General features: G+C 27.8%; 1 protein-coding gene across 1 annotated transcript; it reads right to left on the bottom strand.

The window, feature by feature from the left end:
* Nucleotides 1–1,534: 1,534 nt before the first annotated feature.
* On the bottom strand, nt 1,535–17,999 carry LOC111042142 (ring-infected erythrocyte surface antigen-like). The gene is made up of 3 exons (XM_022326662.1): nt 16,596–17,999; nt 4,747–4,888; nt 1,535–2,360 (listed from the first exon to the last, which is right to left on the bottom strand). The coding sequence occupies exons 1-3, from the start codon at nt 16,774–16,776 to the stop codon at nt 2,000–2,002; spliced, it is 684 nt and encodes a 227-aa protein (XP_022182354.1). The 5' UTR covers nt 16,777–17,999; the 3' UTR covers nt 1,535–1,999.
* Nucleotides 18,000–19,310: the final 1,311 nt, after the last annotated feature.

The following is a 19,310-nucleotide window of genomic DNA, read 5'->3' as shown; positions in this document are numbered from 1 at the left end:
TGATACTTTCGGGGTACTAATAATTTGAAAGCTTGTATCCAAAAAAGAACCGACTATTTTTAGTTTTTCCTGCGTGCACTAAACGAAATTACATCTTTGGACAGGTAAAGTACTTTTAGTATAGTAGGTACTTATTATATTATTAGAATATTAGAATATGATTATATAGTCATTGTATTCAATTCGGTTTATGAATCATTGGTGAACATATTATGTGTTCTCACACTGTAATAGTCCACTGGCTATGCTAATGTGCTAACTTTTTTTTATTTGTACATGGTTATAACTTGGGTAATAGATTAATCATAATTAATGCTTATAAAAATTAAAGCGTTTTACATGACACACGTTTATTTCACCGCAATTAATAATGAACGTTTGAAACGTAAAGTATGACGTGAAATAAAAGCTTACCATTTAAGTAATTTTGCAGTCGAGTTTGGCGAATTTATATTTTCAACGTTATTTTTTTTTTTTTTTTGCATAATAGGTTTGTAATGTGAAAACGTTTTATTGTTGTACGTCATCTAAAAACTGAAAAACACGTCAGAAGTGCAGCACCTTTAGAAGACAATGAAACAAATCGCATGCGCAACAGTTGGTTACAAATCTAAAGTTCTCGGAATCCAATGCATATTTATGTAAAACAAGTTTATTTGTTATCTGGAAATATACCATTTAATAAATTGAAAAACACTAACTTGAAGAGACGAAGAGTTTTTTTTTAGTAAATTTTATGTAAGTAAACGATTGTTACACTTACAGCCAGACAACGAACAAAAAGTCATTGTTCAAGGAAAAACAATATTGGTACCAATTTATTTACGAAAATACTGACGAATGACGATAATGAGAGGTATGTAGCTATCATACCTATTACAATAATGTTATAATTGGTACACTTAAAAAATTGATTGTCCTAGAAAAGTTGTGTTTTGGAATCGGGAGGTGTTGGAAAAAATGATCGCTCGACTATGCATAGGTAGTAGCTAAATTATTATTTGATAATTCAACCTTATACCAGTTATACCTACTTATTAGTTATTATGGCCTTACGGTGTTCAGCTTGGCGATAATCCAAGGCTTTTATAGTGACGTAACACCTGCTTATATAAGTATGATTAAATCGACATCCTTTATAACATATAAGTATGATAGGATTAGGAATTAGGACGTTTTGTGCACCGATGCGCTCAAAACTAACAAAACATAGGTATGTTCTAAAAATACATTAAAAATGCAGTCATTTAAAAGTTTGTCATTTTATATGTTTTAATACAGTGTCGATATTTGAGGTTTTACTAAAAAGATGCACATTTTTGACCAGTCCTTTAACAATTAGTAATTGATTATTCTTTTCATGGTTTTAGCTTTTTAATATATATAGTAGTTAATACTATATAGTTAATTATGATTATATATCACAGTCAATGTAAACATAGGATTGTTCCTAAAATTATCAAATCATTTTACTTTATTTTATTATACCTACTATAAGCTTTAAGACACTCAGAAATAAATACTTATAATATAATTGATTTAAAAATAATAAAAATCTATTTATGAAGTCCAAGTCAACGGTGCCTTTTCAGACGCAAATGTCTATTTGTGTACTGTTGAATTCCTCAACAAGTTCAATTTTTTAGATAAATTTAAACTTAAAATTGTTTTTCTTTAATATAAAAAATATCTTAAAATAGTACACAATATAATAAAATAACTATACATTGTTGAAAATTATAAAATTATTTAATTACATATATTTTTTTCTTTGACTATACCTAGCTAAACTATAGCCATAAGATATAATATTATGTAGATATCATTTATATTATACATACCTATGCAATTTTAATTCTATAAAATATTATCAAAAAATATAATGTATAAAATTATTAATCCCACTAGGTACATAAATCTTTCGAATAGCTTTTTTTTTGTATAAAATGTATTTAATATAATTTTGAGCCGTCCTTTAGTAAATTTACGAACTTTGATTCTACTCTTCTACTTCATTTTCTTCAACTTTTTCTTTTTCAGCATTTGTTTCTTCTTCTTCTTTTACTTCTTCCTCAGATTTTGTTTCTTCAACTTTTTCTTCTTCGACATTTTCTTCTCCGACTTTTTCTTCTTCAACTTTTTCTTCTTCTACTTTATCTTCTTCCTCGTTTTGTTTTTCTTTTGCGTCGATCAGTGAATCTTCTGATTTTTCTGCCGTCTGTTCTTCTTTTGTACTGTTATTTACCCCTTCAATCACGGCATCATTTCCATTTGTTAGAATTTCTGATTTGATTAAGTCTATTGGTATTACTCTAGTTTCTTCAACTGTAAGAAGAATAACTTCTTGTATTTTAGGTTTTCTAAAAAATAAAAAACACATTCAAAATAAAATTATAACCTATTTAAAAGGTTAATAATAATATTAAAAATAAATCTTGATCTTGATTGTAAGTACACGTAATTTGGTGTTACTAACTGACGATTTGCGTGTCTACCTCTATAACAGCCAAAGGTCAAGGCACTCGCGTGAGCAGGACAAGAGAAATGATTTTTTAATGATTTTTGCAACCTTAAAGAATTGAGTTGTTGAATGAAATTGTATTCGATAAAAATAATGTTTCAGGATAATTTCATATTATATTATTGTGTAAGAATTGAAGTCTTATTGTATGATTAAGTTTCATCGATGGTTTAGAAATATTATAAAAGAGTCACTCTTTTAATTTGTTTTATAACAGACTGTTTACTTGGGTCCCAAAATGTTTTTTAATTATTTATTTTTGGTTTTCTTAAAGATAATTTAGTTACTCTAAAAATTATTTTAAAATAAATAATTAAAAAACATTTTAGGAACCCAAGCAAAAAACCTGTTATAAAATAAATTAAAACGATATCTTTGACACTTTGATATGACTTAAAAAAACTCATTAATTGGTTTATCATATACATTATTGTTGTTCTAGAAAACTATTGGTCTAAATAGGTGTAAATTATCCATCGTTATCCCGCAACGGGATAATGAGTCATGTATGGTGCAAACACCCCTGTGCGTTTTTTATACACCCGATCAAGTGGCTGTAAAACATACTTATAATAAATATCAAATATGATGTTATGAAATGATGTTTCCAACACAGGACGTTAATTGTATTCAACGGGGCCCATCAATTAGAACCTAGAGGGGGAGGGTGTGACAATATCATGGAAAAAAAAACTTAGAACCAATAGAATTGCTTTTATTAAATAATGCAGAAAAAAAATAGGTTTATAACGTGGATAGACGACGTACCTATGTAATAACTAATATGCCATGTAGAATAATGTCATCTGTAAAAACAGTTTATTATTTACAATTTAAAGAAAATACTATCGTTTCATTTTATGGGGTGCCCCTAGTGGGTGCCTTTGGTTGTAGACTATCACGAACTTGAACTTGTAGTCACATCATTAAAATAATTATTAGTCAATAGAAACATATTCGTAATCGTTAAAATAAAGTGTAATAACTATATAATATAGACCTACAGGCTACAGCTATAAAATACATTCGTATCATGTTGCATCATAAAACGTATGGTTAGGCAAGTCTGCAGTGACCCGTGTTCACAATTTATTGTTATATACATGGTAATGTGGCATGAATACCTAATACCACGTCACGAGTGTTCTATAAATATCTATGTTTTGCATATACCCTTGGCTGGCCGGATATTGCGTGCCCTCGCGCTCTGGTGTCTTGGGGGTGTAAGTTTATTAAGTTCTGCGATTTTAGTCTTAATAGGTTTTTTTTATCGGTCGGGATAACACCTCTATAAGCGGATGCTCTCGTCTTGTACATCTATAATTTGTCTAATGATTTCTGAACACCATGCACGAAAATAATTATGAATATAATAATTTATTTTTAGGAGGCTTGAGACGTTTTTTTTTGGTGTATTTATAATATAAACTGTACTATAATACTATATTTCCTCGACGATTCGGCCCATCGCGTCGTACGTATAAATGCTTAATATAATATTATATTCCAACGATTTCTGCAGGATAAATTATCATTTATTTAGCAGTTCATAATGAACATTATGTACATTCATTACTATTTAAAATTATTAAGAGATCTGTAATACATTTTTTAAATAAATTAATAAGAAAAATAGATATTTAAATACATATATTACACATACTTGATACTTACAACTTGTTTAATGTATGAACTCTACATTATAATATGTCAATGAATTGTGTTAAAACACGGCGTAAAATACTTTTGAACCATGAAAAGGCAGAGCATATTATATTCTATAGAACATCAATTAAGGTAGTCTAAATAGTTAATATTTATAATTGATATACAAAATGTACGATTTAAATTTTTTTAACGTTGTTTATTAATATTTGTTGGTTTAGTCACGCTGTATACACTATGAATACACTATATAATATACCTTATTCCTACGTTGGTACTTGACATATACATATACACTCTAAATCAGCTTATGAATAAAATACACGGGTAAATAGTTATATATATATATATTATATATAGGTACTTAAAATAACAATAAATTAACTTGTACATGTTGTAAGATGATCATGAGAGGTAATCGATTTACACTATAGCTTATTAGTGACATGTGATGGAGTACCTATGTCTCTTATACTTTAAGTATAGGCCATAATACTCAATCGTCATTTATAATTTCAACAAACGATACAAATATCCATGGAATAATAATTGCCACTTACTCTGGCATAGTTGAAGTAAAATCATTTACTTTATCATCTACTGATTTTTCTACATCTTCGACTTGTTGTTCTGCTTTTCCAAATAACGAACTGAATTTTTCTTGAGTCTCGTCCATCAAATTTTCCATGCTTCCGCCGACATCTAGAATAATTAACCATGGTTAACGTCTAGACAATTTTTTTTAACCAATAATGAGACCATAACAGAACTTCCAAAGCTGATGTTCTGCACAACGAAATTGTCTTTAAATATGAGACTTAGGTCATAGATACTATAACTAAAATTAGAACATTTATACAATTTGATTTTTTTTTTTTAATTATGTCGTAGGTTTTATTAATATTAATTATTTTTATAATAATTTTTTCTTTAATTCAATACTGTCATAGAGTCACTATGTCTTCCTCTATTCGTCATTACAGAGTGTTTAAGTTTTACAGTATAGAATATAAGTATAGATTTTATTTTATATATACATATATCATTAAAATATAATATCATAAACCATTTAAAAGTCAATATTATAAACTATTATAATTAAATTATCATATATAAATAGACATATATATAATTTATACTTAATTGGATATCTGTTGACTATAATTTAAAACATTTTTCAAACTCATAAATTATATTTTATTGTTATTATCTTATTTGAAATAACAAATAATTATGATATTTTACTTGAGTTCAGAGTTAGTACTATCGTTAAAAAATAATTTTCATTAAAACAAAAACTAAAAATTGATGTTATTTCTATTTATTTGTAAAAAGTTGGTATATATTGATTAATAATGAAAAATTAATTTATTAGTTCACGAAAAAAGTAACATTTTAATAATTTAATATTTTATTCATTTTCAAATACGTGCCGCAAATGTCTGAATATCTTATTGTATATTTTATGAGGTATGAGAACTTTTCTTTGTATCTAAAAGGTTTATTTTAAATTGAAGTTCTATAACTTTATGTTGAATTTGACATATAATTGACGTAATACAAATTGTAACGCATAAAAATACATAATATTATTGCAAAATAAAAGTATTAATTTCAAAGTAGGTACCTTTATGATATTAATTTACCTTTATTAACTTTATTATATAAATATTTTATTCTAACAACTAATAAGTGAGACCCCGGTTATGGCTTTTATTTATACAATGTTCATGTCAAATATTCATAGTTGTTTTTGAAATTCTTCCGTTGATCTTAATAATTTGAAACATTAAAATTACTATTAAATTAGGAATTCTACAAAATCGCATTTACTTAAAAGTTATAATTCGGTGTCTACATAAAACATAATATACCAGTATACCTTGGTAGTAGACTAATGTATACTGCTAAACTATTCTATTTTCGAAGATCGCTAAAATGTCGATGGTTCATACTAAAATACTACAGTGATCCTAAAGTATAAAGTTCAGTTTAAATTCATGATTTACTGACAATGATTTCACATTTCCTACCAGGTTCCCTGCAGCTCAGATCGTTGTTTTAACTTTTAACCATTTGTATTAAATTATTTCTGGGTTAATTATAACAGGTGCTGATTACTTGTAAGTAAAACCGGTAGGTACCTACCTGTATCACACTGAACAATAATTATATTCTTAAATAAACATATACAATACACATTATGTATGCAATTAAAATGGTAATTATTATTTTCGAAACATTTGAATTCAGGTGACGAGGAATGATAGATCATGACTGTTTTTAATTTTTATAGTATATAGTATATACTATGACACTATGTCAAATTAAGTGAGTTTTACATAAACACGATATACACTATTATATATTATATGTATAGTATATACCTACAACCAACTACCTAGTTAATTTTAAATAAAATATTTTACAATAAAAATTAGTAAATTACTTTATTTCAATTTTCTAAAAACTAACCTCTTAGTAAATTTCGTGAATTTCTTAATACATATTTAAATTGTTAAAATTATTATAGCTTTGGTAGGTACGTATTAATCAGTATTTTTTTATAATTAAACTTATCACAGGATCAGTGTATAGTAGTTACATTTTTTAAATTATTATCGTTGGTTAAGTTAAAAACTATATAACTTACTAGGATGTTATCAGATTTTGTATTATACTCGCATTAATTTAATTCGATCGATAACATTGTTAAATTATAAAATCGATTGAAGTTTAACTCTATATAAATTATGTAACATATAATATATGATTATAAGTGGAGCATTAGAAATGTATTGATTTTATACTATGTTGTGTATTTTATTTTTGTTTGTTTTCATTGTTATTTATCATATTGTATTTTATTATTCATTATTCATTGTTCCATACACAACTTCTGGGAGCCATTAATTGTTTTTTTACAGTTTATTACATATTACAGCTCTTTTCCAATTTTATTAAACAATTTTAACTTAAATATAATATTTGTTCGTAAGTGAAGAGTAACGAAAGCACCATATTTATAGTGTAGATCTATCTACAAATCAAAAAATGTGCCTGGCTTGTATTTTGTAGGTATAAATAATTACACGAAATGCATACTTACAGATTTTCAATAGACGTGAAATATTATCAAAACATGTTGATCGACTATAGGCAAGTTATAGCATTTTTAACAAGTTCTATTCAATTTTATTAGTAAGTCTAACAAATTTAATACATGGGAAAATAAATATGTATTATTCTAAATATGATATTAAGTTCTAGACCAATTAAGACCAAGTGTAATGTATATATTTTTTAACCGTATATAATATTATAATAAGTGGAAAGTGCAAAATGGAAAAACTATTCAATAAACCATGAATATTTTTCATTTATATTTATAAAGAAACACGAAGTACTTAGGTACCCATATAAGGTACAACTAATCTGAAATGAACGATAATAACTAATAAGTAACACTATTCCGTGTAATATATTCCGTGACTACGAACTATTAGATGGTAGGGAATTCGAAAAAAAATACTTGTTGTTTAAATTTACTAGCTTCATACAAAATATCATATAAATATATTTTGTACATTTGCATATTATTGCTAAATGGTAAACAGAAGTTGTTATAATAAAATAAATTAGTATACAAAAATCATAAATTAACGCAATTTACATTTTTTTATTTGCATACGAAAGTTATTTGTTATTAAAATTATTAGTAACATTTTAATTTTTACAAATATACTTTTAAACTACAAATTGTCTTACAAATATTATTTTCATATTGCAGTGTAGGCATTATAAAGGAGTCCAATGTAATAAAATTAACTATAAAATGTAGTGCCGTTGGCTGGTGTTAGGAGCGATACATGGCAATATTTTAGTTTTACAATTAGCAAAAAAAGGAATTAGCTATATGTCAAATACAATTAAAAGCGTCTTGTAAAAAATACAAATATTCTGTAGGTTGTAATATAAATATATTTTATAATTTTAAATTGAATTATTTACAATGTTCAAGTCCAAAACTAAGTACGTCAAACACTTTAATTCCACAAAAATTATTAAGTAAAACTAAACGTGCTAAGGAATCAACAAAAGACTCGTTTAGAACTTTGAGTGTCTATTGTAGAAGCAGGGAGTGGGAGGTTCTTGAGTTTATGAAAATGGCTGTACCTGAGTATGTTGTCTCCATTAAACCAGCTGATAAAATGAAAATGAAAATGTAAAATATTTCACTCATGTTTATGCAATTTATCGGGTTTTGGACGTCATTGTTAAGACATAGTTATTTAGGTATAACTTGTCATTAGTTGGGAAAATAGTGTTAACGTACAAGAGTTTTAAAAACAGTGGAAGTCCCTCAGTCCCATACTTAAATACATCTTGTCAATAATTTAAATCTATTTTTAAATTTTGGGACATTGAAAATAAACTATAGAGTTTGTGCTGTTGGATGCGATAATACTGTGAAAATACTCAAAACTATACCACGGGTCAAATTAATTTAGTTGGATGTGTTGCTCACTCTGTGTACAAAAAGTTATCTGTAAAATGTTGGACTCCTAAATTATACGGTAAAATAAATAGGTAATAAATACGCTAAAAAAAATGGTGAGACACTCCAATGAAAGTTCAAAAAATACTTGAAAATGAACAAAATACATATACGCAGTATTCAACTCAGTAATAGACAGAAATATATCCATGTATGTATGGACGGAAAATGTTTGTATATTATACTGTTTTTCTATGGTATAAATTCATTTTGTTTTAAATTTTTCTTTTTGTTTTTGTGTCGGAAACGGAGAATCTAGTTTATTCGGGCTCCCGATGATAATAATTAAACTTATCATAGTGTATAAGTCTTGGATTCAACACTGTCATGGGACATGGTGGGCGAATTCGGTCAGTTAATAAGTGATATCAACACTATAAAATTAACGTTTTTAGTTTAACCTAAAAAATAGGAGAAGATAATTATCAACATCTTTTCCCCTATTATTTGTTCAACACAGAATGACCATCGGTTCGCCCATTTTTCTCTAGCTGTGAACTATGCCTAAAGTGGATTGCCACTTGGAGACACCACAATATAAAAAAACACTCCATTATGCAATACCTCATGCAACATTAAATATGACACAAACATTTTACACCGCACCTATACTTGTCAATGATTAATGTGTGCTAAGGTGGTGAGGAAACTTGCAACGCTTAAAATATATCATCCTCATGATATATTACTATGCCAAATATATCGATTTAAATATTTATACGATTTTCACTAGAAAACTCAATACGGTAGAATATAGTTACAACAAACTCAACTTATTCGTCCTATTGTGATATATGAAATATATTTGATATATATATAAATGAGTAAAAATGAATATAAACCCTGTAAACGTACCTATATACGACCTGGAGATGTGCGAATAAATTTTTACTCACAACAATCAATATATTAACCCACTTTAAAACAATACATAAATAGGGAAAAGTTATGTATTTTACGAATGCGCTAGTATTATAGATGTAATTACCTACTATGTACAATGGTAATAGCCTAGTCTTGTACAAGAATACTGATAATTAAAAAGGTGGGAAAGTGGGCACCACTCAACTGTATCTCATGTATCGTGACGTCGTATAGGTCACTGTGTAATGGATGTATTCAACCTGAATTCAATGATATTATATTGTCATCGAATAAGAAAAACGATTCTGAGCCTGGCAGTCTACGTCAACAGCCTACATTACTAAATATATGATACATTTATATTGCTATAAAGTCGTGTTAGGTCGTGTAAAATAACTTTTCAGATTGGCTTGAAAAATGCGGTTGTAATAATGTAATTGTATCTACCAACACGACTCAATGACTACCACAAAGTTCAGTAAATTAAATTGTTGGTCCTGTAGTTACATTCTAGTTAGACTGTTCACAGATTGATATTATTGATGATTCTAAAAATAATATATTAATTACTTTAATTGACACGACACTGTGATTGTGAAGCGCTCTTTTCATTATTAGAATCGGTAGTATTATTATCATTATACACGCAACTAAGCAAGCAACAATGTATTTTGGATTACATTTTAATGAGAGCAGGAAAGTGAATTACTTCATATGTCTATATTACTATTTACTAAGATAGCCATCGCGTTTATAAATAATGCTTATCTTTTTATCTTTTATCTTGTTTTAAAAAGTAGGTACGTATTGAGTACATAAAAAATAACAAACAATTTTTTATTTAATGATGATAGAACTGTACGAAATGATGCCTTATATTTTAACGAATAATAATAACGAGTGGAGAAAAAATGTGTCAAAATTCTACTTGCGTTGAAGACACTTCCAAGAAGGTGGCACAATAAAAACAGTACCTATATACACGCACATATTGAATACGCATTATAATATATAGAACGTTTTGTTATTGTTTACTGTTTTCTTTTTCACTCTCATTTTTCTCTTTAAGTAGGTATAAAGATACAATTTATCATAATCATTCTCCGGGACGCAACCTATTGTCGAGGCGCTGCTTGGCAGAATGGGAACACTTGCAGTGCCCATCCTTCATATACAACCCTCACCGTCACCATTCACACTTCCGATTCATCAGAAATTGACCTATTTAATCGAAACTTGTCAAAAAAAAAAAATGGTCGTTCATCGTCAATAGTTCATCAAGTGAAAGGAAATGCAGCCAGTGCGTGTGTGTAAATATATGAGGAGTATAAATGTCAATTGATTTCCGTAGGTACATGTAGTCATGTAGAGTAGGTACCTACCGGAAAACTTTTTTACTACTGACATGTTGTTTAGTGTTTGTTGCCCAGGAACACCAAAAGAGCATTAAGTGTATCGATTTTTTTCTGATAACTATCATGGTGGTGGATGCAATATAATATAGTTATTGGCCGCAATTCTGAGTAATATAATCATGAATCATGTCGTTAAATTCATAAATATACATCTAAAGTAGGTATATTTATTTTAAAAGTATGAAAAAAATACAATTTCGAAGTGAATTTTAAAAATACTTTAACAATAAACTAATTGCCTTCGCATTTACAATTTTAAACGTATTATAATATTTTTGATCAATCCTATTTTAATTTAATTAATATTATCTCATATTAGATATAAGTATAATAGGTATATTACACTATTATATAATTTAACTACCTATCTAAAAAATATCTAAAAAGGTTTTATCATCCTTTATTTAAATAATTTTATGTCCATCCACTAATTATTTATTCGTTCAAAAATGCTTTTGATATATTTGTTTAATTTTTTTCGAGTAAAACATATTAAATTAGTTTTACGAAATGTTATGGAAACGCATAAATCTGCATGATTAATGAAAAAAGCTTAAAAATAATTATTAAATTAAACAACGACGAATAAATAATAATACATAGGTACAAATATAAAATTTGATTTATAAAACCATTTTAAGCACAACGCGTGTGTCCAGAATATTTGGGGGAGGATGATTGGATGACTAATAAAAAATAAAATTAATATGCAATACCACAAGCCACAAGGCATAAGCTACGCATTATTTAAAAAAACACAGTACTTGAAATTGTGTATGGGTATAGTCCAATTTATTATTGAAAATCAATTATTGTTGAAATTCGTGTGTATTTTATAATTTTGTGATTTAAATATTGTGCGTAGCAGGAAGTAGGAACAAGAGACAGAGCAAGGACTTTCATTCGTTTGCATATTTTTTTTTTTGTTGATCTTATTGTATGCTAAATTAGTGCATAATACAATATTTACAACGTTGCCGATGAAATAATCGATATTTTTAGTGCATCATTTTGTTATTTTTACGTTTTTAAATCAATATTTAATGTAGTGGATAATATATTGTTGATAGCTCGTTGTAAATCACGTAAGTACCTACTTTAGTAAATATTTTTGTTAAGCTCAAGTCAAATTTTTTTTTTTTATTTAATTTTGGAGTTGTCGTTTAAAGTCGATCGTTACCAAATCTTTATGATCAATACCTGGGTATTTCAGTATAAACTGTACTCAAACTTTATCTACTAATTTTTTATTATGTAAGTATACAGGTATTTTTATTACAGGTCATGTGCGAGTAATACTTAGCAACCATGGATTGTGTTTTATTATTTTTTTTTACAGTATACCTATTTGAGAATTTTTTATTCATAAGTGGATGTTTTTAATTGCATATTTGATAGTTTTTTAGTTTATGAAAGTCCTTCCTCTAGACTCATACTCAGTATTTATAGGTTCTCTACTTTTCTGTAGGTAATATATAATATTAACAACAATAATACACTGATTTTAATTAGGTAGGTTAAGTGCTATACGCAGCGGTATGTTTACATAATGTTCCAGTAGTAGTTAGTCATTACACGGCTCTATATCAAATACTATATATGATATATTAGTTGTTATTTTAGGTGACTTATCAAACACGTACACAATAAAAAAATAGTGCACATCCACGTAGCTTTCCACTTGCCAGACGATGTCTGCAGGCACGTAATATTGATTTAACTCAAATCCCTGTACAGGTAGTTATTTTATAACTAGTTCTAAGGCCGTTGACTACCGTTCGATTTCCACACAATTAATATAACACGAATGCGTAACAAAATAACAATGTGTCATTCTCTGTTTATAAGGATATGTTATTTTTATAATATATTCAATAGGTGTATTACTATAAGTTATTTATTTTTGAATTAGTAGTACGGTATTCAAAACTAATTTTTACAAAAAATGTATGTAAACTATAACTATAAAATAGTTAATAGTTATTCATTTATCATAATATTATTTCATATTACTTTTAATTTTTTAATTGATACCGACGTACAGTAGTAAAGTACTGCAAGTAAAGCTTCGTAGATCCATAGTATAGATAACTTAAAATGAGTATAAATATTTTAAAAATGATTTATAAAAATAAATAATAAACATAATGGTGACAAGTTAATGTTTCTATAACATATGTACTATGTAGTATTGTAGTTGTATAGCTATACATATATATGTATATACATAAATATTTTTTATGCTATACCATCAATCAGAATCTAAAATAAAAGCTTAATATTATTTATTATTTATATACTTAATTAAAAAAAAAAACAATATTTCCAAATCCTTACTAAAGTACTAATTAGCTACTAACATAAATAATAGGTAGGTATAGAGTTTATAAGGGTAGGTAATGGATATTCTTACTGGTAAATTAATAATTATTAACTATACAGGCGTAGTCTTCATACTATTACGTTAATATAGCGTTTACTTATTTAATTTATACATTGGAAATAAGCTATATCCGAAACTTTTAATTTATCAGTTATAAAACCTAGCTACCTAATCTAACCTAACCATCTCATATTATAAGCTAAATATAACATATAAATGTATATTGCACATACCGCAAGAGCTCTAAGCTATTAGTTATATTCAAATGTTTCATGAAGTTTAAATTTAAATTTCATACATGTGAAAACAAAGTCATAAAATACATACCCCACAAAACTTTTATTATAATATTGTATGTTAATAATAACAAAACGTAACTAGTTTTTTAATTTTAAGAGATTATCTCTAAGTCAACATAATAATTTATAGGTAGGTAGTTTATACTAATTTAACTTACCGTACCTACTTATAAACACTTTAAAATTTGCAGTATGCATTATGCATAATATTACATTACTATTCAGTATTCAGATACATTTTAAGGAGTAAGAAAACACTTTTGTTATTATAAATAATATTAAAAAAATATCATATTTTAATTTAATAAGTTATAATTTGTATACGGGTGCTCAGTGAAAAATAAATTTAAAAATAGTATTTGAAAATAGAAACAATAATCAATGAAATGGATTAATTGCTTTTTAAGTGTGCGTTGCTAAAAGTTTGACTGTTATTTTGTGCAATATTTTTCTTCTATCTTACCCCTACCTAATGCCGAATAACGTGTAATGCGCATACTTTATTAATAAAATAAAACTTTTTTAAAATCTGTATTTTTTAGATTTAAAGCGAACAGGAAAGGACGGTTATATAAATGGTGAAAGAATATTTTAGTATACTCGCAAATTAATGAAATCATTAGATAATCATTGAAAATTGTCAGCATTAAGAAAAAAATTAAGTTTGAGTCGAGCTCAACGAGTAACTTATAAAAAAAAAATCAAGTTAGGGTAGTATAACCACTGGGTGACTCCTCCCATCACGTTTTTTATGTAAATATTTTTGTTCTAATATCACATATTCTTATCGTCCCTAAAGGAACAGATTGTATATACCTAATAAAGAAAAAAAAAAGTTTGAGTCGATAATAAATTATTATAAGAATATCTTTACCTACCTATAAACACTTGTAAACGTATTGTTGTGGAGGAATCCAAAATGGTGTTTGTTTATTACCCACAAATGTTTCAATGTTTGATTGACGATTATTTTCGATAAGAGTTCAGAGCTAGCCGCTGGGTATGTATAATAATATATTGATTAACGCGTGTTGTGACTTAGTAAGTTAATTATATATTTATAAACTATAACCTACCTACCTACCTACGAAGCTTTGGAACTTGAGATGCGACGGTTGGTATTTGAACCGAAAAATATGTAAAAAATAGAAAATACCTCTAAAATATTATATAAATTAACTACCGAGTAAATTATTGATCTATAATTAACAAAGGCCGTTAATAGTGTAAGGGCGCTATAACACCATACAAATATGAATTATTATTTTTGTTCAATTTGTGTAGCTAAGGATTAAAAATGTAAAACAATGTTCCTGGTAAGTAGACAAGTATTTCATACGTATTGTTTCCAGAAAGTCTAAAAAAATATGTAAACACAGTATATTTTTGGCATTTTAAATTTTGATGAAATAAGATATTTAAACGATGAATAATAATGGTAGTTATTCCGTTTTAATTAAGAACATTATTTGTGGGGACTTATAAAATTATATGTAATCACTAATCAACATATGGTTTTATGACATTTTCAAAATATTTAGATTAAGTTTAAGCTATTACCTATTTTATATTTATACGTTAATAACAATTAACATAATAAAACAATTAATACAGACTTTTATGATAGTTAAAATATTAAATAATAAATGCAATGTTTTTGATAAAAATTAAGTCAACTTTCCGTAATACTGATAGTAAAATAAGTTAATTTAATAAAACAATATTAAAAAACACATCATAAAATGTACTTTGCATAGTCAAAACAGAGTAAACAGACCATATTCGCTAAGAATCTTTTTTTTGTGTACAATGATATATTATCATTGAATCAAAATTTAAGGCTTCCATTACAGTGACCAACTCGACACCTACTGTACAGCAGAGCAAGTGCTCACTTGTCCACCTTTTTGGATTTGTGTTAGTGTCGACATATCACGCGAGTCTCTTATTACTTATTAGGTATTCGGCTGTAGTAAAAGTTTTTAATCCCTTAAGGCTACACGTTGAGGTCAAATGCTTATTTCCTGCATTGCCAAATGTATAATATATTTCGTTATTTGTTACACAGATATATTTTAATAGTACTTGTGGGAGTGGATTTATTATTTTTATTCATCAAACAGTCAGTTTTAGGGTATTTAGGTTCTCGTGACCTCGTGTCTCGTACCTATATTCCAAGATTCATATAAAAGTCGTGTTAATTAATTTTTAAACTATAAAAATATAATAGATATTTGTATGCTATACACACTGGTATAAATTATAGATAGGTATATTCGCATTTTAAAGATAATTTTTAGTTATGTGCATCGAAACGTCAAAGTACCTATTATTTTAGCACAAGTAAAAATTAAATATTCTAAACCATAATAATTATGTAACATGTACACTAAATTACTTGATATTTATTCTGTCACTACAAAATAGCTTTTAACTGATTATTTACAAACTAAAACAATAAATTATTTTCAAGCATGAATAATGATAGCTGCTACCTGCTTTACGAAAACAAAATCGATGAAAAGATAAATGGTATTAACACATCATTATTTGTGTTCCTGCAAAAATGACAAAGTTTTGTAAAAAAAAAATCAATGGTTTGCATGGAAAACATTTCTATCATCCTATATGTAAATTTAATATACTTACCTAAGTACCTACTACCTATTTTTTTTTATATTGTTTGTAAAACAATGTTTTTAAAACCGATTTATTCATAATAATTACATATTAAACTATTATAATATGAATAGATCATATTATTTGTATGAGTTTTTCAAGGCCTTGTGTGTGTGTTTTTTTTTAGGGACGAGACAGTGTCTTTGGTGCAATGTTAGGCCGGCACAGACGAGCATGACGTGCGTATACGCATATTATAATATGTATATACCTTGGATCTTCTTGACTACGTCGTCGATGTTGACGCCGCCGACTACCTTCTGGACGATCGAACACGCTTTGTCGGTGTCGGACATCGGCGGCGCGTCTGCAGCGATCGCGCGACTGTCGGTCGTAGCCGACGCCACCATCGAGTCGCCAGCCGGCAAAGGATTGCTCCCGGCGCATCCCATTTCGCGGCCTCGTGTCCTACCTTTGTAGCTGTACAATATGATGTGATTTGATTTGATTTATAGAAACAACAGCAGACGGTCCGATTCACCGGGTACGATTAAGTCGTACGATTTTCTACAACTGTGCCGCGAGCTGTCCTCTTCGTCTCCGTCGTGTAGTAGTCGGTGCTCGCTGGTCGGCTGCCGGACGTCGTCTGCCGTCGTAACCCCCAGAGACCCGGCTATATATACAAATATATTTGTACAATAAGTAGGTTTATAGGTGTAAGTGTGTACCTCGCTATTTACCTATGTATGTACGAGTCGCGTATTGTTATTGCGTTGTACCGGAATGAAAACCAGGAACCAGAAGACATTCTTACGCATGTGTGTGTGTTTGTTTATAAAAATATTGTGATGAGTGGGTTTTAGTACATATGTGACTATACAGGGCGATCGCATGCTCACCTTTTTTTTTTAATTATAAAATAATGAGCGCAGTCATTCAAAATCTGATGTTTAGACATTTTTAGATATATACTTAAGCCCATGATATTTTTAATTCCTCTAGATTTTCATACCTCTTAAGAGAGACGTGTCTTGTGGAGATAAAAACTTTTGTTTTTTTTTTCAAATGAGAACTCTCTTCTTTTCTACAGCAAATTACTAGAGAATATTTTTTCTGACAAGGTCAAAATCAAAATTCGAATGAGTAGTTTATGAATTATATAACTTTGTATATTTTAAAGACTATATAGGTCCGCGATTATAGATTCGGAAAAAATAAGGGCTCTGCTGATTTTACACTCTTAGTAATTATAATGAATCAATCAACATTTATAATTAGTAAAAAGGTGAGAGTATAATAAATACTAGATCCAATATTATATAATTTATATTGTATATGGAAACCCATTTGTAAAGACTTTAATTATCTTTATAGTATAAACATTTTAAAATTCAAAAACTATTGGTCAGGTATCAACATTTTCAAAAAATCTAAAGAATTTTAATGTATCAAGGTCTTTAATTATGTAGGGAGATATATTTTAAAATTCTCAAAATAGTAATTTGAATCAATTCGTGGTTAAAAGAAAAAAAAATAGGGATGAGTGTGCTGGGCAAATCACCCTGTATGAGTATATAATATATTGCCGGCCGGTATCTATATAGGTAATATATATAATGGCGTGGACAATAAAGAATAAAGCGAGTATGCTTCTGCCGCCGACGAGCGCTGGTGGTCATTATAATATATATTGTATATATTGTGTGTGTACTGCGTATAGTGTATACTCTACATACTATATATATGTATAGGGTATACCATATATATATACTACACATACATAATATATATATAATACATATTAATATATCGTTATTACAAAATACACAATTTATACGTATATACATATACTATATACTTACATATCATTTCACACTCGCAATTGTTGGTACAGTGTGATTTGTTCTAGTTTTACGGTCAACTTTTTTATTTTATTTTAAAATTATACATTTTGACTGTCACGTTGTTGTAATAATTATTGTGTATTATTGTTATTTTCACTTAACATTTTTTTTGCCAATTTACATTTTATATATTTAATAATCTCATAACTCGTGGGTATAGGTACAATCCTACACAGTAAATTTGGAAAATTGAATTATTAAACTCGAGTATATATACGATTAAATGTTTGGACTGCATTTTTAAGCAGCTGCAGCTATACGTGCTACCTAGTGTGGTTTGAAAACGTTAATTATAATGGTTAAAATAAAGCAAGAAAACCGTCTAACGTCTTAATATTCTTTTCGAACCCCAATAAATACTGATACACCGGTACATTTGCACTAATTAGTTATTTGAAAAATTAATCTGTGATTTCCATTCACGAGAAAAGAACAATTGCTATTAATTTATGCATACCTACCTATCTACATAATGGTGTACCAACGAACAAAGTTTGTCACAGTATTCGACATTTGAATAATTAAAGTTTATGACTTATTGAGAACTGAAATGTTTGGGAGTTTTTAGAGGAAATAATGCCAAATATTTAAATGAAAAAAATGTTTCTAATATTAAATCGAACATCGTTATTATAATAGTTACCTATATAATATTACTAACGTCAAACGGGAATATTATATTATGATATAGTAGTAAAGTTTTCGCCGACTTTAAATTCAAAAGCTTAAGTAAGTTGAAAAAAGTTTGCTCAAGAACTACTGGTTCTTAGTCACATGTGATAACAAAAACTTTCCTTTAAAGTTTTTAAAGTTTAAACGATAACGTTCCTCTTCTTATTAATTCATTAAACAAAGGTTTGGAAATTTGGACGATGGTATGTTCCATCATTGGTACACGTAGGTACCTATATTGTAAATACACATACCAGCAAGAGGATAAATTATTTTGAACAAGTTTGTGATAGTATAATAAAGATACTCTAAACGGCCGATAATCGTTAATATAATTAAGTAAATCGAAATATCGAATTTGTATATATTTTTTCGAATTTAACTACATTATGTACTTAACTGTTATTTCA

The sequence above is a fragment of the Myzus persicae genome, unplaced genomic scaffold (genome assembly GCF_001856785.1).
Source record: "Myzus persicae strain clone G006 unplaced genomic scaffold, MPER_G0061.0, whole genome shotgun sequence".
In the NCBI taxonomy this organism is placed as follows: Eukaryota; Metazoa; Arthropoda; class Insecta; order Hemiptera; family Aphididae; genus Myzus; species Myzus persicae.
Note: the sequence above shows the minus strand (reverse complement) of the source record. Positions and strands in the feature narration are given on the sequence as shown.

Coding starts and splice junctions, on each gene's coding strand:
- LOC111042142 (XM_022326662.1), bottom strand. CDS start 16,776: ATGGGATGCGCCGGGAGCAATCCTTTGCCGGCTGGCGACTCGATGGTG. Junction 4,889..16,595: donor CGTAGTCAAGAAGATCCAAG/GTATATACATAT, acceptor TAATTATTCTAG/ATGTCGGCGGAAGCATGGAA. Junction 2,361..4,746: donor TTTACTTCAACTATGCCAGA/GTAAGTGGCAAT, acceptor TTTATTTTTTAG/AAAACCTAAAATACAAGAAG.